The sequence below is a fragment of the Neolamprologus brichardi genome, chromosome 20 (assembly GCF_056152115.1).
Source record: "Neolamprologus brichardi isolate AB-2024 chromosome 20, ASM5615211v1, whole genome shotgun sequence".
NCBI lineage: Eukaryota > Metazoa > Chordata > Actinopteri > Cichliformes > Cichlidae > Neolamprologus > Neolamprologus brichardi.
Window position 1 is genome coordinate 14826846 of NC_142123.1, and position 26659 is coordinate 14853504.

General features: G+C 40.0%; 1 protein-coding gene across 2 annotated transcripts in view; it reads left to right on the top strand.

Moving 5' to 3' along the window:
• col20a1 (collagen type XX alpha 1 chain) overlaps positions 1-25985 on the top strand; it is a 35750-nt gene extending 9765 nt beyond the window's left edge. The window contains exons 5-42 of one of the 2 annotated variants that reach the window (XM_087834336.1): positions 1107-1286; positions 2874-3059; positions 3484-3651; positions 6898-7017; positions 7091-7255; positions 7399-7557; positions 7670-7842; positions 8789-8918; positions 9482-9627; positions 9905-10034; positions 10282-10421; positions 11068-11194; positions 11777-11916; positions 12010-12142; positions 12852-12997; positions 13143-13272; positions 13661-13777; positions 14299-14445; positions 14583-14639; positions 15517-15555; positions 15663-15801; positions 16053-16195; positions 16411-16520; positions 16774-16932; positions 17065-17142; positions 17314-17400; positions 17483-17536; positions 18188-18283; positions 18799-18852; positions 18940-18993; positions 19078-19131; positions 21401-21472; positions 21563-21598; positions 21753-21819; positions 21941-22129; positions 22227-22304; positions 23491-23652; positions 24483-25985. In XM_087834336.1, coding sequence (XP_087690462.1) covers positions 1107-1286; positions 2874-3059; positions 3484-3651; positions 6898-7017; positions 7091-7255; positions 7399-7557; positions 7670-7842; positions 8789-8918; positions 9482-9627; positions 9905-10034; positions 10282-10421; positions 11068-11194; positions 11777-11916; positions 12010-12142; positions 12852-12997; positions 13143-13272; positions 13661-13777; positions 14299-14445; positions 14583-14639; positions 15517-15555; positions 15663-15801; positions 16053-16195; positions 16411-16520; positions 16774-16932; positions 17065-17142; positions 17314-17400; positions 17483-17536; positions 18188-18283; positions 18799-18852; positions 18940-18993; positions 19078-19131; positions 21401-21472; positions 21563-21598; positions 21753-21819; positions 21941-22129; positions 22227-22304; positions 23491-23652; positions 24483-24583 — 4466 coding nt within the window. In that variant the 3' untranslated portion in view covers positions 24584-25985. The remainder of the gene's footprint in view (positions 1-1106; positions 1287-2873; positions 3060-3483; positions 3652-6897; positions 7018-7090; positions 7256-7398; positions 7558-7669; positions 7843-8788; positions 8919-9481; positions 9628-9904; positions 10035-10281; positions 10422-11067; positions 11195-11776; positions 11917-12009; positions 12143-12851; positions 12998-13142; positions 13273-13660; positions 13778-14298; positions 14446-14582; positions 14640-15516; positions 15556-15662; positions 15802-16052; positions 16196-16410; positions 16521-16773; positions 16933-17064; positions 17143-17313; positions 17401-17482; positions 17537-18187; positions 18284-18798; positions 18853-18939; positions 18994-19077; positions 19132-21400; positions 21473-21562; positions 21599-21752; positions 21820-21940; positions 22130-22226; positions 22305-23490; positions 23653-24482) is intronic. The other variant, XM_087834337.1, reaches the window with a different exon arrangement.
• The last annotated feature ends 674 nt before the right edge of the window (positions 25986-26659 follow it).

The following is a 26659-nucleotide window of genomic DNA, read 5'->3' on the forward strand; positions in this document are numbered from 1 at the left end:
TTAATTAGTTTAAAAATGACCTAAAACACTGTCACATAGTTACCATTAACAATAGAAACCTTAAAGTCCCAAACACCAACACAAATCCCTATCCTAATGAAGACGCACATATAATCTGTCTTTCATGTGTGAACGCAAAGCTGACAGCACAAAACAAAGCTGAAAACCAGCTGACACTTCAAAGTGATTGTCATGGTGATTCTACTTTAGAAGCATGAACAGGCAGAAGTGCAGGCTGCAGGTTGACTGCTCATCAGTCTGTTGAAGTTCGGGGTCTGGCTGCTGGGCTGGGATCAGCATACACTAACCTTTATCTTCACTCTGGGTTCTTGGCTATCTTTGTGTTAGCATGTTTTCTGTGCAGATGCTGCCAAAAAGCTGATGTTGTGTTTGCAGCATGACGCGGTTGTTTCTGTCCTGGACATTGTTACTCCTTTACTATCATGTTCTTGTGAATTTATGCAATAATATTCAAATTAATTTTCATATTGCCAATGAAAACATGTAAACTCCTTTGTGGTTTGCTCATGCTGGAAACTAACAGCAAATAATGAGATTGGGCATGTTTTGGCAAAGTGACTGTTGTTCTTTTAGAGATATTTGTAAAGGTTTTTAGAGCTAACTAGGAGTTGAACCTAGAATCTCCTCATCTGTAGTCAGGCACATTATCCAGTGCACCTCTAGGCCCATGCGTTATAAAAGCCACTTAAGATCTTTTGGGATTTTCTGATGTATGTCAAAATGTTATGACTAACACACTAGTTATGTTATTTGCACTAGGGTTGTTAGGGCCACCATGCCGAATACTAACATTTATATAATCATAGAAACTTGTTTTCCTCAGCAGACTGTTGTTTTGATGTTTGAGCTTTAAATATTAAACTTGCCACATTATCTGTAAGACTATTGTGGATTTACTCTTTTTTGTTTTCTGTGTACTAAGTCAATTTTTAAAAGCCATTTCTGCCAGTAGAAATATAACTGACCTTCATATAAACTGACAAATTAGTTCAATTGAATGTTATATATATAGCGCCAAATCACAACAGCAGTTGCCAATTATCAATATCAATACTACACAGATGATCAACATTTCTCTCTTCTAGTGCAGACTCTGCGGGAGGAGGAGATGATCCGCAGTGGCACCAGAGAGCACAGGAAGAAGTTGTTGCCAGGTGGGTCAGGATCAGGAGAACTGGAAGATGCAACAGAGGCTCTGCTGGATGTGCCAACAGTTCTGTATCCAGAACCTACGACCACCACTCCTGCCTCTGCCAGTACTACAGGTAGTTTATGGTGGTAGATAGCATTAAATATGAAAGAATATATTATTGTAGACAATTTTAGACTCTCAAGTTTTCCCTTGATGCTAACCTTTTAAGCAGCAACATATTATAAAATGGGTTGCTATGGTCACAAGGAATAGTAGTGACCACTATATCACAGCCACTAGTTTATTGAATATTGTGCTTGCTCCAGTGTAATCCTTTATTAGTTTCCTAAATAATGGTGTGTGAAGCAACTTAGGTTCCATGGATATTTATCTAGCTCTGTACACCATGTACAGAGAGGGCGCGAACTATGAAAAGAGGCCCCTGCTCCAAAACTGACACCTTGAGCATTGACGGAGATTTGTAGCTTCCCATATAGACAACTCAAATGCCCTCTAGAAAAAGGTTTTACTGTCAAAAATGTTGAAAAAAGCTCGAAAATCCCAAATAAATTCTACCTTGTGCACTCAGTAATTAAAGTAATGAATTCATTCATTAGTTAATTCATTTAATTGATTAATTATTATTTTAGTAATTGAGGATGGGAAGAAAAATTAACCCCAAATTGACATTCATGCCCATGATGAGTGTATATAAGCTTGTGACCATAACTCTATATTAAAAAAATAGTGAGTCCAGAAAAAAACAGGTCTACAGCATGAGATGAGTTGCTGTGAATGGCTATAGGGCGAGTAAAAATAGTACAAAGTAAGGTGATATATTAGCAAAATGGCTGGTTAAACATAAAACATCCAGTCATCCAAGTGATCACGTATTCTAATTTGAATATACTGGTGGAGCCTAACTTGGCCACCATTACTACTCACTTTTCCTGGGTTAATGCTAACCGGAATGTCATTGCATCCTGCTAACATGGATGCTAAATCCACAGGTTGTTGACCGTCAGCAGCAAAACATATTATGGTCGCAGTTATTTTAGCCGTCGGCTGTATTTAAACGTTTTTTGGGGGGTTAAGGTGTTTTCTGACAGCTCTTAGTGACAAAGCCACACAAAACAAAAACATAGAGCACACAACATGTTCTTGCCACGATTGGTTAGTTTGAGACATGTTATTATTCATGTTGAATAATAGATCTCTGAATACTACGTGCTTTGCTGATGATATTAGTGTTTTGGGTTACCACAAAACAACACAAAGCAGAATAAGGACACAGCCAGTGGCGTGATCAGATAGGACACATACATTTTGTCTCTTTCATGGATAATGCTTACAAAGCTGACTTGAGCTAGCAACAAGCTCAGATAATCTGAGTCATAGTCATACATGTTTTCCTTTGCACTACATTGGCTGCTGGCAACTGTTCACTCCCACACAGTTTCATAAACAAGTCAAAATACTTACTGGGGAAAACTGTGGACTTTTTTCTGACTTTATCAAATGTTTATCATGAAATGAAAATGTTTATTTGTTAACAGCTAAAGAAGGTTTTCTCTCACTTTCCCTTTGATGCTTATGAGCTCAGACTAATCTAAAGTCATCAGATTTTTTGTCATGCACAGCCTCAGCTGGTCCCCTAAACAATTTTGGCTTATCTTACTGTAACCCCACCCAAGTGGTTACTATTACCTCTCTTCTCCAGAGCCTCCAGCTACAGATACCCCCTCTGAACTCCCAGATAAGACCCCTGAGAAAAGTGGCAAAGAGAAGAGGAAGAAGAAGAAAGAGCGGGATCGTTCCAAGATGGAGAACAAGGAGGAGCAGGGAACAACACAGGGTAAACCAGCTCAGGAGAAACCCCGAAAGAGCCCATTTCCCACCCAGCCAGGTACCGATAAACAGTGCTCTCCAGCGTTACATAAACCTGACAGAATCTCCAATCACAATAGCAGTGATCACTCATTTTAAACTAAAGTGATGTCTGGCCTCCACCAGCTTCCTTTTCTTGTAACTTAACAGTAAGTGTTTGAAATGTGATGACAGTGTTTACAGGGGGGAGGGACAGCTAAGCGATAATGACAGACCATTCTGTTTGGCTACAGGGCATTTGTTTCGCCTCTCTCCTTTATAATCGAAGGAAAGAAGCAGACGTTCACATGAATGAAAGCTCATTCCTGCATCTGTGCACCATGTCGGCACATGTACATAATAGTTAGACGCCTTCACGTTAAAAACAGTTTTGGTGCCATCTGTTTCCTCATTTAAAGTACGTGTGTTCTTTACATCCTTTGCTTCTTGTGTTATTTATTAAGGCATGTCTTCAAGGAAACCATTTGAATGTGCGAGCGATGCAGCTGCAGACATCGTGTTGTTGGTGGACGGCTCCTGGAGCATCGGACGCATTAACTTCAGACGTGTCCGAGACTTCTTGGAGGGCCTAGTGACACCTTTCCACATTGGACCGAATCACATTCAGATCGGTGAGAAACAGAGCGTGGAGTATGGTGGTGAAAACATTTCTCATCACTAACATTGTGAAAGTCATAGTAGATTTCAAATAGAAGTATTGCCACACTGTAGATGTCCTGACATCATCATTCACACTGTTGCAGGAGTATTGACATCATTTCTCTTTTTGCTTTGCTCGTTCCATTTCTGGCCTTCTGGTTGTTATTGTAGGTTATTGTTATTGTTATACTCACAGATTTACTACTGTCACAATTGCTCACAGATAATTTACTACTACATAATTTTATAATTCATGTTTATACTTTGTAAAAAAATATAAATTATACACAGTCAAATGTAATCTATTGCACTTAAGAGAGATACAAATTGTAATCTGTTGTCATCAGCACACATAACATTTTATATACTTTATGATGTATTTTTCAGCTATTTTTGTTATTTGATTGGTTTCATTACTGATCCCTGATCCTGAACCTGTTCACAGTCTCAGGGCAACAAATACACACAAATGTTTGTATTCTTTAGCGTGGGCCTACAGCTTTCTCATTTAATCCAAATCTGTTTTCCTAAATGAATTAGATTTGGTAGTAAACTTAACCAAACAGCTCGCAAAAGTTAACAAGTCAAAGAACAATTCATAGACTAGGTTCATAGTGTTTCCTTTAACATAGTTATTTTAAGCATATATTACAATGTGAGCCATGAATAATGAATAGCTGTTACAGTGACTGCTATTGAGCCATCATGTGACGTTTATTGCTGCACTGCGCGGTCTTTATTAAAGTTTTATAGTTATATGTTGAAATGTTACTGTAACCATCCAGGTATGGTTTACATTGTTTACAAATCAGCTATTAACCATTTTATAAAGCTTATTAGTCAGTATTTCATAGATTATTAATAGTAATAAATAGGGCTGGGCGATATATCGAGTTTTTTTTTAAAAATATCGATATATTTTTATACGAGATATAAGATGTGACAATATCTTTTATATCGATATAGTCTATGTTACGTTATAATTATAGTTGTGGAGCCACAAGTTTGCCTCTCTTTTGTCCGCTTTTGTCTCTACGCAACGTTACTCGGCCTCGCCTCTCCTTCACTGAACACAACTCCCCCTCCTCCCCCATCGCTTCACCTGCAGGCAGCGACAAGATGGACACGGCAAATCTCCGTTAACGAGTTACTGCGCATCGCCCCGTGCGTGGGGCTGAACGGCGTCAACGTGTTAACGAGCTAACCACGCTAACGCCATGCACGGCCTAAAATCCTTTCATTTTCTCAAAAGTTGACAGCGCGCCTTGTGTATGAATTCTGGTTGTGCTTGATGACCGCGAACCGATTTTATGTGGAACACGGCGCTCAGCAATCTTGTCAAAAAATGGTTTAGTTCGACTTTGGTAAGCTACCGTATTGTGTGTGTATAAGGACCATTGACTGTAGAATGATAAGGACCATAAATGGCACCTGTTAAGAGACACGGTTTTGAAGCGGATTTCAAACTCCAGGCTGTCAGTCACGAACTTGGAAAGAGAGTAGCTGTGAAATCTGTCTTTGTTATTATGCTCAGCGTCTTTTAGTTTACATTTTGACTGCACAATTGTGAGCTCTTAGTTATGCACAAAAACAACACAGTTTTCTTTTATTTATGGAGCATTATTATTTAATAAATGCTCAGAATTTATTTTTGAGTAGTTTTTTTCATGTACATCTATGCTGTATAATAATGGATTGGATTTATATAGTGCTTTTCAAGGCACCCAAAGCGCTTTACAATGCCACTATTCATTCACTCTCACATTCACACACTGGTGGAGGCAAGCTACAGTTGTAGCCACAGCTGCCCTGGGGCAGACTGACAGAAGCGAGGCTGCCATATCGCGCCATCGGCCCCTCTGGCCAACACCAGTAGGCGGTAGGTGAAGTGTCTTGCCCAAGGACACAACGACCAGGACAGAGAGCCCGGGGATCGAACCGGCGACCTTCCGGTTACAGATACGCTTCCCAACCCCCCTGAGCCACGGTCGCCCCCAAAAACATTAAACAACAATAAACAAAGCATTATTATTTAATAAATGCTCAGAATTTATTTTTGAGTAGTTTTTTTCATGTACATCTATGCTGTATGTTAATAAAAGTGCCTGTGTGACATCTGGGACACAGCTTTGACTAAGAACTCTCTTTTTGTTCTTACCTTATGGCTTTAAAAAAATATCGAGATATATATCTTATATCGCCATCCAGCTAAAAAATATTGAGATATGAATTTTGGGTCATATCGCCCAGCCCTAGTAATAAACTATTAACTAACAGTGACTTGAATACGAATTAACTGTTTATTATTAATGGTCTATATAAATTTTCCATCCTACATTTCTCAAAGTCCGTTTGCGATATTTTATATCTGACCGTCATGTGGGAAGAGGCTGACCAGGAGAACGGGGTTATATAATGTGCCCACATGGCAGCCAAGGCTCGCTGCTCCTCCCTGTTAGTGGTTAGTGTATGGGCTGCTATGTGTCATATTACTAGTTTATTTTCATCCTTTATGAACATTTATGAATTCAATTTTTTGGTCCAGAAATCACCCAACTAATGTTACATGTGTTTATTTGTTTAGATAAAATAAGTTCTACCATGTTTCATACAAACAAAATATCCATCTATCCATTCATCTTCTTCACCTGTTAATAAAGTCAAGGTCACAGATATAATACAGATACTTTCTGTTAGTCGTGTGAAGGGAACCCGCAAAGTAAGAATTTCATTGCTCTGCGTAACCATTTGTGTTTTGCGGTGTACATGACAATAAACATCTTGAATAAGTCCTGCTGTGATAGGGTGAGAGACACTGTGAACAGGCTGCTAGGCTATCACAGGGCTCAAACAGAGACAAGTCAAATCAATATTTGGCTTGTTCCCATTTGTGCATTAAGTTATTAAAATATCGACTTTTACTTACCATGCCAAGGTTTCATGTCATCATCCCCTGATGTTTGCAACACTTTATCATATTGAGCTGCCTTCATATAAGGTGCAACAACACTGTTTACACACATTATTTCCATAAAAAATGCTGTAAAACCAGCATCATAAACAACCTTTTGTTGTTTATGAGGACAATTGAGGACAATTAAAGCACAGACATATTGAAATGGATCACTCAGAGAAGAACTTGACGGTCTTTTTTATTCTGTCTGTTCTGAACTAACATAGATGATAAAATCATGTATAATTTAGAATCTTTGTCTTAGGACTGACACAGTACAGTGGAGACCCACGCACAGAATGGCACCTTAACAACTTCACCTCTAAAGAGCAGCTGTTGGAGGCAGTGAGGAACTTCAGATATAAGGGAGGAAACACGTTTACAGGTACACACTCAGCTGATGCTGTTTGATACTGCATGTGTACCGTGCATTTGTCAGTGTCTAACCATGTCTCCAGGTCAGGCACTACTCCACGTCATGGAGGAGAACATGAGGTCCAGTGCGGGTGCAAGATCTGACACTCCGCTTTTTCTGGTGTTGTTGACTGATGGGAAATCTCAGGATGATGCCATTGCTGCAGCCAACCGGCTGAAAAATGCAGGCATTGAAATCATCGCTGTCGGTAAGATGGGCAAGTAGAGCGGGTCAAGTGATTTCCTTTTTTCAATTTAGCCATTAGACTAGATTCAGAGGGGGTTCTACTACTTATTTTAACATGTTATGTCCTTAGCTGGTTAAACTATCGCACAACTTGGTGTTATTCAGGTGTAAAGAATGCTGATGAAGCGGAGTTGAGACAAGTGGCCTCGGAGCCAGTGGATCTGAATGTCTACAATGTTAATGACTTCCCTCTGCTCAGCAAGCTGGTGGCACGCCTGGTCCACATATTGTGCGGGAGGATAGAGGAGCGCGGCATCACAAAGCGTATGCCGCCCATCTTTGTAGCTCTCTGTGTTTTCCTGCCTGAAACTGAGTTGTTTTTAATGGCATCAGATGTTTCCTGGAGATTTAATGCTCTGTGTTTCTGTGTGTCCAGGAATGGAGCCTGGTTCCACAGCAGATCCGGCCCTCTCCTACCCCAGTCCTACTGATCTCCGGTTTTCAGAACTTGGTTCCAGAGAGGTGAAGCTTCACTGGACCAATCCTGTGAAGCCGGTCCAACAGTACAGAGTTGTGTACCACAGTGCTGAGAGTCAGAGTCCACAGGAGGTTAGCATCTTGCCTCTTTTCACATGCTGTAAATAAAAATGGGGTTAGGCACCACTCTACATCAAGTTTAGCATTTTCGCTATTGGTATCTTTGTGATTGTTTTAATATGGATGTGATCATATCTGGTTGAGAAGGTTGAGCTGAGGCATAAATGTTAATGCTGGTAGGGGCTAGCTAAATGTTGAACATAACAAAAGAGCAACCACCTGTCTTTAAAAGTATCCTATTAACTCCTTATTAAAAAGCATTGTTTACTGTCTGATACATAAAACATTTCAGCCTCTGACTTATTTCCTGTTATGAATGTGAATTTTTACCGCACTGATTTAAATTGTAATGTGGTTTAAAGTTCTACATTACTTGACTGAGAGATGAATGCAAAAAAAGGCGGTTTTAATTGTTTGCTAGGCCTCTCCTGAGCTGTGGATGATATCGTGGTCTGTTCATTTTTGGTATACAAGGTTTTTTTCCCTGTTTTGAAGCCTGTCTCATGTTGCTATTTGGACTTCAGTTCTGGGGTTGGAGCATTCACTTTCATTTTCACTTTCTAGCCACGGAGGCTGCTGCTTGATTCACAGGCGCTGTTGCCATATGGGTTTAAAGCACAAGGATGGTTATGTAAACAAATCTCAACTGTCAATGTGAAGATTTTGCAATTTCCAGGTCCAGAAATGAACTTCACTGCTATTACAAAAATTCCTACATGTATAGATGTATATTCCTAGATGATTCATAAGGTATAAAAACCCCAGAATGTGCAGAACATGTAACATGTGCTATGTCTGTCCAGCAACAATAAGATCCTTGTTTAGAGGAACAGCAAATACTATCCAGTGCTGCTACATATTCTTTGGGTTTAGTTGTCGGATCGATCATGATATGTATGTTAAGTTTTATGTATGATATGTTTTCAGAATATTAGTCTAAGCAGTGCTTTGTTTCCAGGTGGTGTTACCCGGCTCAGAATCTGTTGTGCTGCTGGAAGGCCTCTCCTCTCAAACTCTGTACCACGTCTCTATCTTTCCCGTGTATGAGGACAACGTAGGCTTAGCACTCAGAGGGACTGTCACAACATGTAAGACTAGCATCACTGTTAAAGGTGCTAAAGATTGATAGGTATAGAAAGTTAGCACAAATGTAGAGTAATTCCAGCTCCATCCTTTATGAAATGTGGTAATTTTGTCATAGGTGCTACAGTATCAGTAAGTATGAAGTTGCTGTAGTCAGCAGAATTCCCTTAAATTATATTCTGCTGATAACAAGGAACAGTCAAATGTTATTTTCATTATATCACTTATATAGTGAGTTGGCAAAAACAGCTTTTGAGTGTTATAAAAAGAATTCCCTAAAGCTACATAGATATTAATAATACTGGTACCCTGGGCAGTTTATATAGTAAATTTCATCCAGATTGAATAACACATCTAGGAAAAAACATACATATGCTACAAGCATCATAGTGAGGTTATAATAGTACAGTTACACATGTGATTCATTATTTAAAGGAGTTAAAGTTAAAGCTACACCCATGGAAGTTTGGTTGCTGTCACTGTTACTTTACACACCATGTGTACTCAGCAAACAAAGTACTCAAAAGTGTGTATACTACAAAGACATGTCTTTTTTCCTCTTACTTAGTGCCACTGGCCATGCCTGCCAACTTGAAAGTGACTCCTTCATCTTACAGCACGTTGCAAGTGAGTTGGGGTGCTGCACCCGGCGCAACACAGTACTTGATCCTGTACTCAGCACTCAGCCACGGAGAGCCTGATGATGCCAAGGAGGTGATGACAGAATGTGTTGACTATATTTTGCTGCTGGTTAATGATACAGAAAAAAGTAATACCTTGTAATTGCAGCTTATTGTTCCTAAACACTCATCTTCAATTACTCACCGTCATTTTAGACTACTCACTGCTAGTGGCCTATTACCATATCACAACATCAGTGTTCAGCCTTACACTAATGTTGGCAGATACAATTCCAACACAGCACAGTCCCAGTACAAAGCACTGCGCTCAGTAATGAGATGGATGAATGATGTTGTTTCTGTATTTGCAGGAGAAATTCGGTGCAGAACAAACTGTGGTGGAGCTGGCAGGATTACTGCCAGCCACAGACTACTCTGTCACTCTTTATGCGCTTTATGAGGAGGAACCCAGCGACCCTGTCACCGCTGTCACCACCACATGTGAGACATTATCTAAACAGTCTTAAGACTGGATTTTTCACTTTCACTTACACTGTGTCTTTATGATTTCCTATTTTAACGTTTCTCCTTCTCCACCGTTCTGCACTCTACCATTGTTTCCTCTGCTAAAATGGTCAAAGATCAGTCTTCTGTAATATAGACATTGGTAACTGTACCTTTCCAAAGTTACTTCAGTACACTTGAGTGCACTTTCAAAGTTCTTCTGCTCTCGTTTCTTACTTTGCAGTCCCCCTCCCAACACCACTGAGTGTTCAGTTCCCGATGGTCACCCACAGTATGATGAAGGTGAGCTGGGTGCCCGGGGCTGGGGATGTCCCCGGCCATAGAATCACCTACAGCACCAACCACGGCAGTGATGTCAAGCAGGTACCTTCCCAAACAAGCCAGTCTTAAAGGATAGGTAACTTAACCTTGTAACTCTTTAGGAGACTACACAATTTCAATTTCATTAGCACCTAATAAAATGGCATGTTGTATCTTGGTTCAAGTTTTTTAACCAGTTTCTAAAAGCTCACTTTTACTACCATCGGTAACTCATCAGTAAAAGTGTGCTCTTCCTGCCATATGGAGTCTAACTAGTGATGCTCAGTGGAGTCATTTGTTTAACCTGGTTGTACTCTATGGTGTGGTTGTGCCTCAAGTGATGAAAGATGTTTCCACCTTTAGTGGGGACAGTTTTCTTGAATATTGTGCAAAGAATTGTGCTTTATTGGAGGTCTGACATCTTGTTGCCAAGTACTAAATTACCACTTGTAATTTACCACTTCCACAGTGTTGTGCTCCAAATAGGCTGATATGACAAGTGAGTCATGTTTGCAGTCATGCAGTTTCTCTCTGATAGTTAATGGTTTAGTAAAGTTAATAAAGTAAAGTGTAGCTTCTGTACTTTAGACTAATGTACAGAAGCTTCTGTACTCTGTCCCATTTACTGCATTAACAGTTCAAAATGTTTGATAAATGAAATGCTGCCTCAGCCATGTCAGTCATTGATATATATTAAATATCCTTCCAGGTGGAAGTGACAGGAGTGAACTCAGTGCTGGTGCAGAACCTTTCCTCTCTTTCCAGATACCTCGTTTCTGTTCAGTCTCACTACGCACAAGGCCTGTCTGCAGCACTCACCAGTAACGTCACCACACGTGAGACAAAATATTTGTTTTTGGCATGAAGGCATCACCTTAGGCTACATTTGTTATATCAAACTGACTTCATGTTGTCTTTTTTATTAATAGTTTTTTGGGTATAAACTTGTTGATGCAACAATACTAATTTATGCCTTTAAAGTTGGTGCTATCTTTGCTCTTTTTCCATAGATTGAACTGAGGATATGGGACTAAATGGTGTGTTTTTGTTATAGGCTGCTAGTAACAAAGTGCTTAAAGATTTAAAATTGGTTCTTTCCCAAGTGTTCTGTTATGTGCAGACACAGTATTGGTTCATCAATTGCATTAGATGCTTTTAAATTCTTGAATGATTGGTAGGTCAGTGCTGAGTGGTTCCACAAACAAAACAAAACAAAGCATTCCTCAGAAAATGGTCAGGTACAAAAACTGGACTAAAAAGGAGTGAAAAAACAGATAATGTCCAAAGAAATACTTCAGCATGTAGCTCAAGGCTTTTGCACAGTACTGTAAATGTTATTGATTAATAATGAGAAATGTCATAATGTAGCTCTCTCTCTCTTTTTTTTTATTTCCATACACATTATTCTTTTCTTCTAGTGAAGGTGCCTCCTCCTTCAGACCTTAGGGTAACTAATTTCTCAGATAGTGACATCACGGTGCGCTGGGAAGCTGCAGCTGATGATGTTGTTTCTTACCTCATTAAGTGGATCTCCCTAAGTGGAGGCGACCTGAGACAGGTGGGGAAAATTATTGGATTGCTGGAGTACATATTATGAATTAAAAAATACGATATAAGCTGTTGTCCTGTGTGTCCCTGCTGTGTATTTCAGCTGCGTGTGAGTGGTGACAGTGAAGGAGCAGTTCTTGGAGGGGTGGAGGATGATAAGGAGTATCAGATTTCACTGTCTGCGCTCTATGGAGATGGAGCTCAGAGTGAAGCTGTGGCCATACGCTACAGCACCTGTGAGTCACGCATTTTCTGATCCTGAGCATTTCTCAAACTCAGGAAGGGCGAGCCTGATGAAACTATTTACCTAAGTCACATTAGCAGCAGTGTTCAGCCTAAAAAATACACAAGTTAAAAGTCATGCATTTGAGTCATGCATCCATATTATTTGTATATTTATTACATTATTTTTTAGACACTGTTAGTTGTTAGAAGCCAGTGTTCTAATGATAGGAAGATATATGACAGTAATGAGACAACCTAAGATATCCAAGATTACCACAAAAACACAGAAATAAAAATCATAGAATCACAGAAAGCTTGTTTTTCTCCCGTTAGTCTTTAGGCCCAGTTACCTTTTACTTTTCTGTGGTCAGTAGCCCTTCGTGTCATATTCTGTACAATATAGCATTAATACTACTATAACCTGTAAGTAAATGAACTTCATTCTGTAATTGATGGCAGTTCTCAAAGTACTAGTCACTTAAAGGTTAAATTTCACATCTAAATTCTTATCTTTGAGTAACTAGAACTCTGAGCTATGAAATAAATGTAGTGAGGTTAAAGTATCAAATCAAAGTATCAAATTCTCTGTTATACTTTACACTTATTGTCTAAAAAAGCACTTTGTTTTGCTGCCAAAATAATTTCCTCTTGTAAAGGAACAAAGTGAGTGTTAAGTGTCGTTAGCTGTGGTACTTTATCTCTTCTATGATGTTCCTGCAGTGTCTGGTGGAGGCCCAACCAGCCTCACGGTTTCTGATGAGACTGCCGTCAGCATGGTGATCAGCTGGGTACCTCCCAATGCTCATGTCCTCCAGTATCGCGTGTCCTACACAGCATTGACTGGAGCTGATAGCCAGGATCACACTGTGAGTGGGTCATAGTCATTACATCTTCACCTCTTCTGGCCTTCAGCCGGCTATCATGTGTCAGAATTCCAGAAATTGCATAAGTCCCAAAACTTTAAATCAGTTCTGACTGTGTTGAGATGATAGTGTGGTTTGTTGTGTGCAGGTGCTGGTCCCTGGTGGAGAGAAGCAGGTGATGCTGGAGTCATTGCAGCCAGATACACGCTACAGCATCTTGGTCACGGCTGAGTACCACAACAGAGAAGGAGGCAGCGGTTCAGCTCAGGGCAAAACTGGTGAGTCAAACAAGGGAAAGATGCCAAGACAGCTCAAGTGCAACTTCCAGTGAAGAGCGACAGGTTTACAGTGCAAATGTCCCATTACTTTAACCTTACAGGAGGATATGCATATGTTTTTGGGCAGTATTGTTTCTACAGCACTACACGTACAGTCATTTTGGTCCAGAGACACAGATTCTTTTCTCTGCATAATGATGGGCTCTCTGAACAATGAGACAACAGCCAGTACCAGTACAATACCAGTACTGCTCTTGATACTTGGTTGAAAGTTCAAAAATTACTGGGTGCACTGTGTCTATGTTTATTGTCCATGCTAGTGTGCAGATGACATTCTTTGGCTTTTTTTTTTTTTTGCTTGTTTTCTGCCTTTTTTCTGTTTCTCTAGCCACTTTGCGGGTAAGCAGTGCGAGTGTGGTCAGGTCAGACCACTCCAGTATCTGTGTGTCATGGAGACCAGTATCTTCCGTTGATGGATATCGTATTGTAATCCAGGATGTAAAAGGTATTCATGTCTACAGTGATGTGAAAAGGTGTTTGCCCCCTTCCTGATTTCCTAGTGTTTTGCATCATCAAACAAATTTTAATATTAGAAGAAAGATAAGACAAGTAAATACAAAATGCAGCTTTTAAATGATTTCATAGATTATCCAAACCTCCCTGGTCCTGTGAAAAAAAAGATTGCCCCTCTTGTTAAATCATGAATTAACTGTAACTAACTACATTTTTTGAAAAGCTGAGTTGAGTTTCACTAAACACACTCAGGCCCGATTAATTGCAGACTTGTGATGCAGACAGAATGATTTCCTGTGTCGTTCAGTGGTGCTTTTTGATATGGTGGTGGTAATGTATTATCTGGAGCTGTTTTAAATTTGTTTCATCATCTGAAATATTTAAGTGTGACAAATATCCAAAAATTATGAAATAATTTTCACACCACTATATATACATTATATGTGAGTTATTAGTTGTAACACAACCTACAGTGATTGCTGGCAATTTACTCTGTCGTGCATGTGTGCATAGACAAGCAATCAAAGCAAGAAGTTGTGAGTAAGTCCAGCAGAAGCCACTGTTTCACTGATCTGGAACCTGAGACTCTGTATCGCATCAGTGTGCACTCTCTTCTCGGCTCAGCAGAGGGCCCGGCAGTCTCCATCCTCCATCCCACAGGTCTGACATGTTCTCAGAAACACAGATGATCATTGGCCAGCAAACACAAAAAAGAATTTAATTCACAGTTTATGTATGAACAGTAATATATTTATAAATTATTTTATATAAATAATTTCAATGCAATTTTGTTACAGCTGCAGCTCCAGCCCAAATTGCCATCCATCCCCGGATGTACCCTATCCACAATGAAGGTAAATCTTTAGATCCACATATACTTTATCTTCAACTTCTTCTGAGTAGCCTATAAAATATTTTGGGCTGAATTTAACACACGAGTTCAGAATTGTTGTTGGTCAACAGATTCCCCAGTCAGAGTGTGTGTGTGTGTGTGTTTCTGTCTTTGCATGAATCAAAATCTAGCTGAAAGGCAATAGCCCACCATTAATATGTTCCAGTCCTGTGCAGCAATGAGTTTTCACCATCACTATCATTTACCTGTATGTGCACAAAAATCAGAGGGGTGCTGTCAAAGTTACCACCGGATTCACGGACCATGTGCACTAGACACTGTTATTGTTACTACTGCATGTTAGTGACTGAATCACTGTAAATAGACATGTGCACACCAGCTATTCACAGCTAGCGTGTTTCCATATTTTTAGATATAAATGCGGTATTGAGGTAGATTGTGGTGAAATTACAAAAACACAAAGAAACACAAAATTGAATAATAATAATAATATTAGACAATAATAATAATAATAATAATAAACATTTAACCTAGAATATGTTTAAAGGTGAGATTAAAGGTGAAGAATGACAAACCAGAATAAAAGAAGGAAGGAGGTGCCCATTTGATAATCGGGCAGTTGTGGAATAAACAATAACTTCAAGATTAATATAAAAAGAAATTAAGTGAAAGTGTTGACCTCTGGTAAGAATGGGCCTCGTTTTTTAATGACTGTGGTGCTGATATGCAAAGCTTTTTAATACGATGGAGATCACTTTTGTTTTTAAATTGTAAACAACAAGTGGAATATTATTTCTAAGAAATATTTCTAAGAAGGTTTTTGAATAAAACAAGCATACAGCAGTACTTTTGCCTACTTTTACACTCTTGTGTTGCAGTGTGCCCTGAAGTCACCATCAGAAACAGCATTGTTAAAGGTGAGACACGCTGTCCTCCCTTTAAACTGAAACTTAAAAAAACAACAACAACAACAACTACGAAGGAAGCACCACACTGTGTTTCTGTTACGTTTGTGCTGGTTTAGGGTTCAACATGATGGAAGCCTTTGGTCTGACTCAGAGAGCTCACTCATCGGTGGAGGGAGTGGCAGCCGAGCCTTTTGTCTTCAACACGCTCCCCACCTACACTCTGTACAGAGACGTCCAACTGACACAGAGCACCAAGTGAGAATTTCTTTCAGTCCTCCACCTTTTCTTTTTCACTGTATTTTAATTTGAGTAAAAAACCAGTTCACTGACATAGACACTAATGCAATGCTTTTCAAACTTTTTGTAGCATGTCTCATAAGCCAACCCTAACATCACATGGTCCTTTTTTGTGCTGTGCTTGTGAGACTTAGGCATGGAACACAGAAATGTGTTTAGTCAGTGATAGAAAAAAGTGAATCTTGCGGTCTGTCTTGCCATCCTTCCAGGTTTATCCACCCTGCAGGTTTCTCCCCAGAGCACACCATCAGCATTGCCTTCCGAATGCTGCAGGATACACCCAGGGAGCCTTTTGCTCTCTGGCAGCTCACAGACAATGACTTCCAGCCAAAGATGGGAGTGGTGATTGACCGTGAGTAACACTGCCTGCACCTCCCCGCCTCCTGCACTGGAAGCATGTCTTTGGACTTGTTGCAGTCCCTTAATCGTCTACATTATTCTTTAACAACAACAGAGAACAGAAGTGAACACATTTCTGTAAACTTGCCTCCCTAAGCTCAATATTGTGGCTTTTACAGGAAATAACAAATGATGACCTTATTATCCTGTGTGTTTGTGTTTTTGCAGCAACCACCAAGCACCTGTTATACTTCAGTCTGGACTACAGAGGTGAAGTGCAGGAGCTGACCTTTGACCAGCCACAGGTCCACAGGCTGTTCTATGGCAGTTTTCACAAGGTGAATGTAAAACTAGGAACATAGGCTACCCTGCGCTGAGAGGCGCCCTATGGTCGCTGGGAGAGAGATAACGGTCCACTCTCACATTTTTTCAATGATGGGCAGTTTAGGATCATCATTTAACTTAACCCCACTGCATTTCATTGAACTGTGAGAGGAAGACTCTCCCAAAGTGTGAGGTAGGGTTAGTGTTAGTAGATATGATGACTTAGACCTCAGACGCCTAAACGGCACATTTTCTTCCATTTGGCAGGTTCACCTTTCTGTTAGCCAGGTGAGTGTATCCTTGTCTGTGGACTGTCAGCACGTGGGTGAGAGGCCGGCCCGTCCTCTAGGCAACCTGCCCACCGATGGATTTGAGATGCTGGGAAAACTGGTGAAGACCCGAGGACCTAACAGTGGCTCAGCCCCGGTATTTAACGTTCTTTGATATTAATTCTAGCTCAGCCTATTAATGCACTCTAAACATACCTTTAAAAACTGTGGATGATCACTTCCACTGTCCTGTATTCAATGTCTGTTCTGTGCTCTTCATCACTTCCAGTTTCAGCTGCAGTCTTTTGAAATCGTCTGTAACACCACGTGGGCTTCAGAGGATACCTGCTGTGACCTGCCTGGAGTGGTCAGTGTGCTAATATTTACATTCACCTTTCTTCAACCCTTATTATTTCACAAAAAAATCATATAGCTGTCATGATTTTTTTTACCAAGTGGTGGTGCAACATTGAGAGAACCTTTCTAAGAACAGTGTAAATTTGCTTACTTAATATCTTTATTATTGTGTCTGTGTAAGAGAGATGAGGAGAGCTGCCCTGCCCCTGCGTACACCTGTACCTGTTCCTCTGACGTCACTGGAGCTCCTGGTCCCCCTGGACCACCTGTATGTCACCTCAAACACACCCAGAGTACTTGTTGCATGATTCTTCACTGTTAAACACTCAGCTCTTTGTCTTCTTTCCCAGGGGAAGCCAGGCCCTCGTGGCGAAAAAGGTGAAAAAGGAGAACATGGCCAAAAGGTAAGCTGAAAGCTTTATTCAGACCTTTCAGATGCAGTCATGGCTTTATTTAGAAGTTTGTGTATAACAGTCAGGTTTTTCTCATTTTGCCTGAGAGGTTGAACAGCTTAAACCCTGCTGCTCCTGCCACAAGAGGAGACATAGCAAACAGGCATTACTTTTTTTTTTAACAATTAAATATTCCCTGAAGAAAATATGTGAAGAATCAGCTAAAAAAATACAAATGCAGCTGTTGAACAGCTGTTTCTATGTAGTTTCAGTCACCGTGTAGGTAGGCATCGCTCAATAGGTAGAGTGTTTGCCCCATGATCGGAAGGTCGGAACGGCTACCCTGAGGTACCACTGAGCAAGGTACCGTCCCCACACAATGCTCCCCGGGCGCTGCATTGGTGGCTGCCCACTGCTTCACTGGGTGAAAGAGTTAAATACAGAGGAGTAATTTCCCTACAGGGACTAACGCATACACAATATACAATAAATGAGTGTTACATCGATGCACAACTGACAGTGGAAGGGAACTTAATCAGACTCATGAACATGAGAACATAACATAGAATAATATCTCAGATTGTTTGTTGAAACCAGAACCATCTACCTGTAAGTCTCACTTTTCTTTGAATTAGTCTCTTATTTATTTATTTATTTTTTCAGGGAGAAGTAGGTCCTCCAGGAAATCCTGGACTTGAGGGAGGCCTTGGACCTGTGGGCAGCATTGGGCCACGAGGCATTACAATGCAAGGCAAAAAGGTAGATTTAACCCTCTGGGGTCCAGGGTATAATTGGCTGTGTTTGACTACTTTGGATTTTACCTTTATATTTCACCTTAGAAACGGTTTACTTTGCCTTGTTTTGTAACATTTCTTTTCAGCACAACCTCATGTGTCCGGCTACACAGTTTTGTTTTTTTTGTTTGTTTGTTTGTTGTTTTTTTTTGCCTGCAAGGGAAGCGCTGTCCTTACAAAGTCCAATGTTTACTGTTTCTTCCTGCACTAAACATGACAACAGTACTCAGGAAAAAGTATGCTGAAAATTATTTATCATAACCCGAATTTTAGATGGGATATAAACACTATTTAAAAGCCGGTATATAGTTTGAAGTCTGCACTTCAAACCATGTCATTTGGACTCGCCCATCTGTCGAACCCAGAGGGTTAAATGTGTACCAATACAGTAACTATGGTGAAAGCTTTGCTAAACGAATGTATGTGCATCCATGTGGATAGTTTATTGTGCAAAAAACGTACTCGTATTAATTTCTTTAGGGTCCACCAGGAGCAAGGGGAGAGAAGGGAGATCCTGGGCGACCGGGAGTGCAGGTAAGTTTAAAGTGAAGTAATGGAGTCACCAGAACCTAACCATCTGCTTCTAACAGCTCTCTGTCTCAACCTACTCTGTCTCTCTAGGGGGTACCAGGACCTCCAGGTCAACAAGGGGAGGAGGGAGTGGCAGGTGCCAAGGTGAGCTGCTTGATCTCAGTCAGCACAGAATGTATCAAGCTGAGCTCTGCTTCTGTCCTCATCTCTCTGCTACATGTCTCACAGGGCATCAGAGGTGTGGAAGGGAACATGGGCGCACCCGGCGTCACTGGACCCAGGGTAAAGTGTAAATACATCTTCATCTGTTTGTATCCATTTTTGCCTTTGCTGCCAATTTTAAGTTTGGGCAGTGACACTGAGTTTGAGAAAGTGCATCTTATCATCAGGGAACAGTTTTGACTGTGAATGAACCTTTTCCATTTTAGACACTACACGAGCTGTCCTCTAGCACCACTCTCAGGACAAAGTATCTTTGTTCAAGGTTCAAGGTTCTTTATTTGTCACATGCATAGTTATACAGGTATAACAGACAGTGAAATGTAACCTGACACGCTCCTCGATTTGTGCAAAAAAAAAGGGGGGGAGGAAGAACATTATATATAATATATACATTAGGTGAATGTGTAGTACAGGGGTCAGCAACCTTTAACACCCAAAGAGCCATTTGGACCCAGTTTCCAAGCAAAAGAAAACACTGGGAGCCGCAAATACTTTTTGACATCTAAAATGAAGATAACACTGCATATATTGTTTTTTTCCTTTATGTTTTGTGTGAACAACTAAGGTGTGTTGCTTAAATCCATGAAGTGCTACAGAGAAAATAAAATTGTATTTATGTAATTAACACATTTTAAACTCTTAAAGAAATATAACAAAAGGAAAGACACCCAGCTGAACTAAAATGATCCATGTAGCAAACAGAAACTGTTGTGAGCCGCCACCCTTATATGTCCCTTGGGCTTTTGGAGCCTTGACCTGACTTTTAAAAAATAATTGGCAAAAAAGCACTATGCTGCTAATAAAGGAAAAGTAGATATTTGCAAAATTCTGCCTAAATATGTCTTTTACCTGGTTAATGTGTGTGGCGGGGCGTGGTCTGCAGTGCCGCTGCAGGGGAGGCGGACACATCTGAGCGGCACCCGCAATCATGCCTCGTCGCCTTTAAGTCTGTGCTCTCTCTGCTGTTGTGTTGGTGTGTTGGCTACAGCCGGCTTTATGCGTACAGCAACCGTGTGTGAAAAGTGGTCAATAAAGAGATGCTGAAAAGCAGCGGGTCTGCCATGATATGTTTACAATAGACCTTCGGCTCCTGAACCTCTGCGCACAGCGTCTGCAAATCGGGGCTGTACGAAGTCACTTTCATCTTTACGCAGGACTGTAAGCTGTCATCTGTGAGGCGTGAGCGGTGTTTGTTTTCAATAGCTGCTGACATAATGTGGATCCGAAGATCCATAATTGCCCTATCTGGGGTTGAAAGTCTCGATAAATGCACAGCGTTTCGGCGGGTATACCGGCTTCCGCGAGTGTGACGCTTATTTTGAGCGATGAAAAATAATAAAATATAATATTATTTGTATATTTCAATATCACAATAATCTTCCAATTTAGAACTACAAGTTAAAAAAAGAACTAAACACAAATAAAATACACTTCAGCTAAATACTTCTAATTTATTTTCCCAAACCACCCGGAGCCGCACTATAAGGACTAAAGAGCCGCAGGTTGCCGACCCCTGGTGTAGTAGTAGCATGCAAGCAGCAAGCAGGTGAATTCTGTATATTAAGTGAATTAAATAAGAATAGACAATATGAACATATTTAAAATTAAAGGAATTTGAAATGTACATTGTGCCGGTGGGTTTGTTTAATCAAACTTTGAAATGAAATACGGTCACTGTAGTTCAACACAGAAAACAACATTCAGCTCAACTGCTGTTCATTTGGTTCTTTTAATTTTTATACAGTGAGGTTGAAGTTGTTACCAATTTAGCAATTCCTATTCAATTATCGGTATCACTTTAATTAAATTCCTTATCAATTCTCTTATTGATACTCATTGGATTCTCATTGGCTCCACTTTGAGAGTCACCACCATTGCTAAGCAACATATCAAAGACATTACATGCACGTTACATTATATGTTGCAAATGATTTGCATGCTGTGTGGTCAAATGTTTGTGCATGTTGGAGGTATTTCCCCTCTCTGTTGTGATGAGTGTTTGGTCATTACTCAGAAAAAGTAGTTATTACACAGTACACTTTTTTAAAAACGAATGCAGTATGTTATTTAATTACGCAAGTGAAAGTGGACTTGAGAAGTGGGATTGATAGACAAACAGACTAACAATTCCAAGGGGAACCACTGGGAACCGGTTCTTCACCTCCTTAGTGAGGTGTAATGAGCTGCTCTTTTATGTGTCTGACCTTATCAAGTAAAGTCATACAGACATGTGGTGTGTGTATAATAAAACTGTTTGCTATCAGGACTTTGTGTCTGACTCACTGTAGGTTTATGCATCTAGTATATTCTATCTATCACGTATAAACAGGGTTTCCAAGGAATGCCAGGATACCCAGGGCCTATAGGAGAAAGGGGCCCCCCAGGTCCTGTGGGACCTACGGTAAGACCTAGGAAATAAATATCACATAAAAGTCTGACCTGTCCTTACAGCTGGTTATTTATCTTTACACTCTTTTATATTTCACTACAGGGCTTGCCAGGTAATAAAGGGGAAAGAGGAGAAAAGGTGTGTTATATCATCATTATCTTCTTTTTTTAATATATATATCAGCTGTAATGGCATCTGATCTTCTTTTTAAATACCTTCTAAAATGTTTCAGTTTCTTTTCAATTGACTTTATCTGGAGAAACAGTTTGTAACTCTGATTGTTTTTTTACAGGGAGAACCTCAGTCCATGGCTATGATCTACCAACTGGTCACACAGGCCTGTGAACAACTAGTACATAGTAAGCACTCTAAAAGCAAGCATGTCAGACATGCATACTGTCTGCAGTGCTGTTTGCCCTCCTCACTGTGAAGAAGAGTCAAATAAGAATGCCAAAACATTTTTATTCTTTGCTTTTTCAGAGGAGGTGTTAAAACTTGACATGTTCATTAACGAGATCGGTCGTAAGCCAGTTCCAATTGAAGAGCCAGTGGGGCCTCCAGGGGAACCAGGAATACCAGGGCCCAAGGGCCCACCGGGTGAGAGGGGCTCACAGGGTCGTGTAGGCCCAAGGGGAACACCTGGCAGGCCTGGATATCCAGGAGAGCAAGGTAAGCTTAGTAGATGGTTTGTTGGAAGCAAAACATCACTTACAGTTTGATGTTTAACAAAGGTTATCACGTTGATTTGTCTCTTCCCTCTCTGCAGGAAGGAAAGGTGTGCCTGGGGAGAAAGGTGATGCAGGGACCAATGTCCAGGGTCAGCCAGGGGTCAAGGGATTAGCAGGTACCTCTGTATAAGTAACATAAAAAAGCACACACACATTCCAAGTTACCAAACTTGAAATGATGTCACTGGTCAATGGTAACTTTATTGTCCCCAGTGGGAAATTGATTTGCAGTCTGTCCATACACAGAAAGACAAAAACAAACAAAGACAACACACACACAAAAAAATAAATAAATATATATTTTTTAAAAAGCCCAGAGAGAACAGCCCAAATTTTGTCATCAACAAAGTGCAATGTGTAATGGCAACAACCCTTATGTTTAGTGTTATTATCCATGACAATAGCAACAGGTACAAAAGACACTCTGTCTCTTGGTCTTCACTCCAAGCACTTTGTATTGACGACCTGAGGGAAGCAGCTGAAAATCATTAAAGAGAGGATGGTCTGAACACAACATGACAGAGGTTGCCTTCCTCAGCACTTGCCTGTTATAAAAGTCCACAAGCTGGACCTGAGACCTCCCTGAAATCTGACCAGCCACTTTACCCAGATTACTAAGTCTGGTCTTATTGTTCAAACACACATTACCATACCAAGCAATGATACAGACCATTAAAACTGATTCAATAAAACCTTTATAAAAAAGGGTCATCATTTCAGATGAAACGTTAAAACCTCTCAGTCTCCTTAAAAAGTACACTCGTTGTTGATCCTTTTTCACTGTAGCAGCAAGACGTGACTCAAAGGACAGAGCCTTATAACGAACAACCCCCAAATACTTGTAACTGTCCACCAGTTCAATGGCTGCACCATTTACTACTGTCAGTACAGAATGGGAGAATGGTTCCTGAAGTCAATTACCATGTCCTTAGTTTTCAAAGTGTTGATCTTTAAGAATGACTGATCACACCAAGAAGCAAACTCATCCACAACAGCCCAATGGGAATCCTCTTCACCATGAAGAAGGCTTACAATGACTGTGTCAACTGCATATTTAATGAAATGCCTGTTAGCCTGTGTACTGCGACAGTCATTAGTGTACAAAATATAGTAGAGGAGAGAGACAACAACCCTGTGGTAAACTAGTAGAAGAATTCAGCTGTTTGGAAAAGCAGCCGTTGCTATATGTGCTAATAATGAATAATGATAAACTCCTTGTTTTTGACTGTCTCGTAGCACGAGTGTTTCGATAAGCACCTAAAATAAAATGTAGTATTACTGTTTTAAAATGTGTATCCACAGGACCTCCTGGTGAGTCTAAGCTGGGAATCCCAGGTCCCAAAGGAGAAAATGGTAAGCTGGGGCCATCTGGGATCCCTGGAACACCAGGTCAGCCGGGTGAGATGGGACCACCAGGTGTTTGTGACAACAGCGGAGGCTGCAACATGCTTCCTCAGCAAACAGGTTAGCAGCTAGAGCATAGGTGTCAAACTCTGGCCCGCGGGCCAAATTTGGCCCGCAGCCTAATTACATTTGGCCCACGAAGCCATACCAAATTACTATTAGAGCTGGCCTACTGGTATTATACAGCTAATATATATATTGTTTAGTATTAAGCTTTGCTTGTTCCATATTAAGTTTTTCAGCAAAACTTGTTTGAGTCCATAAGAAGAGATTCATTCTTAAATCTGGAGGAAGATTTTTTTTTTCAATAAATATTAATGTTAGACCGCGACTTTGTTCCAGTTTTGAATTTTGGCCCACTGTGTATTTGAGTTTGACACCCCTGAGCTAGAGAAAGACGTACTAATCATGCAACCCTGGGAATGTAATGAGTATGAGGATCCAGGCCTGTTTTTTGTTTCGTTTTAACTAATGAAGTACATGTGTAAGTACATGCATGTGTCTATGTTTGTCTGGTATAAGAGGAGCGCTACAGTAGACAGGATTTCTATTCTCACATTCTGGTGTGTGTTTTTTGTTGTTGTTGTTGTTGTTGTGGTGGTGGTGTTTCTTATATGGTAATATGGCAATTTTGGCTGAGAGTGCTGAAGTCCCAATCTGCTGTCCACACCTTACATTTATGAGGGGCAGCCAATCAGAAGACAGATGGTTTAAAGAATGGGTTGACTTAAAAGGAGATGAACTAAACCAGCTTGTTTTAGTAGCTGCACGTGACTAAATCACTGTGGACTGTGTTCAGCTGTGAGCCATGCAAAGCTGCAAAGCACTTCTCATTTGAGAGAATTGGGTAACTTTGACATAATTTTCACTTATTCGGCATCCTTTTCAAGTTTCTTTCTTCACACAGAAGACTCTTATGATGACTACCAGCCTTGAATGGAGAAAACATGCAGGAGGCAGTGGTAAGGTGACTGACATCTGTAGGAAATGACTGGTTAATTTGGAAGTGAGCAAAAGACTGACACTGGAGCTCAGAAGAACTTTGAAGAGGTTTGAAGAGATTTGCTGCATTGAAAAGGAAAATAGTAAGGGAAGATTGTGTCTCTCTCTTCTCTTATTAAAATCTTCACTCATGTTTCAAATCAGCTAAGAAATTATTCACTTAAGAACAATTAGGAAGCTTTTTCGTACAAAACCTACCAGTTGATGGATAGCTTCATAAGAGCTCTTTTCCCAGTGGGATCAGTAAAGTCTTGCCTTAAACAATGTATTCGCACTGAAATCTTTGTTGCCATGTTTCTGTATTCATGCACTGTATCAATGCCAAATAGTTTAGCTGCATATGTTATTTTCTGTGTATTTCATTTGCCATTCTAACCTTAACTGCCTCAAGAAGAATGAAATTGCATAATCCATGGTGGAAAAGCTTCTTTTTCTTCCATGGTATAAATGATGCTGTGAGAACATTTCTTTCCACGTGTATGATAGTTGTTATATTGTTAATTATATTAACTGTATCTGGATATCCATGTTTATTTTAAACAGTATGAATTCTAATTGCTTATTCGTGTTTACATTTAATGATTTCCAAAGCTTTGGTGACAAGAATTTGTGTATAAAAGAAAGAGAAATACAGTGTCGGATAATATATCTTTTGGTGTATCTTTTTGGTTGCGTTTTCTATGTTTTTTTAATCTTGTTAATAAATTGTATAAAAATGTGTGTAATTAATCACAATGTGTTAGTGTGTAATCACCCTGAGACATGCATGCCTGTCTGCCAGCATCAAATCTAAAGCTAGTTCTGATTTGCAAATGCAGCCTGCATAATTTGTCCAGATTATCCCAGCTCTGTTCACTACACATCCAGTCTTCACTTATCAAATCTGTAAGATTCAAGGCTGGTCCTTAAAAGCTCCCAACAACGCAAAACTGCAGTTTTGTGTTGTGTCACTGGAACAAAAAGTCATAATGTAATGAAATTCTGTTGATTTAAGAACTGCTAGGAGGGTGGAAAAAATAACATGATAGTGTCATAATTCTTCATTGGAACCATCTTGAGGAGATCATTGTTTCCAGTGGCCTCTATTTTGCAGAGCACAGCCAACCTGTAAGTGACAAGCAAAATGTTGTCAAATTGCCTGCAGTAGTAGTCTCAGGCTGGGGGGCTGCAGTAATCCTAGCGTATTTGTCAAAATAAAGGGATATCATTTGGACCGAAGTGGGGAAATTCTTGTTCCTTTCAAATACTTTGCACAACACTGCAGAAAATAAACTCTCTGTTACTGGTCTTACTTTTAAATAGTGAAAGTGCTGAAATATATATATTTAGAAATGTTCCTTTTGACTTTGTCATGTTATTTGATCATTATTTCTATTGCATTCATGTACAAGCAGGATATTGAAGCTGTAGTTCGGTTTTATTGTGGAATATTCTGCTGAATATTTAAATATTCAGCAGACTCAGCAACAATGCAGAAGAGCTGAAGGCCACTATCAGAGCAATGTGGGCTCTCATCACACCTGAGCAGTACCACAGGCAACAGGAGCCCCAACTAAGTATTGAGTGCTGTACATGCTCATACTTTTCGTGTTCATACTTTTCAGTTGGCCAAGAGTTCAAAAAATCCTTTCTTTGTATTGGTCTTACGTAATATTCTAATTTTCTGAGATACTGGATTTGGCGTTTTCATTAGTTGTCAGTTATAATCATCAAAATTTAAAAAAATAAACACTTGAAATATTTCAGTCTGTGTGGAATGAATGTATTCATTTTACAACTTTCACTTTTTGAATGGAATTAGTGAAAAAAAGGGAACTTTTTGATGATATTCTAATTATATGACCAGCACCTGTATTTTGTTAATGGCGTGCACTGTGTTCTTTTGTCAGGAGAGGTAGCCTAGCAGACGCACAACACACACAGCTCACAGTTGTGTATTTCTATATGTTGGAGGTGTGGAGATATTTCTAGATATTCTGGAAGTGTAGTTTTTTCATTATTTGCTTTTGTGGTATAGTCCTATATTAGCTGTTAAATGGCATTTATTAATATGATTGGATTTGGC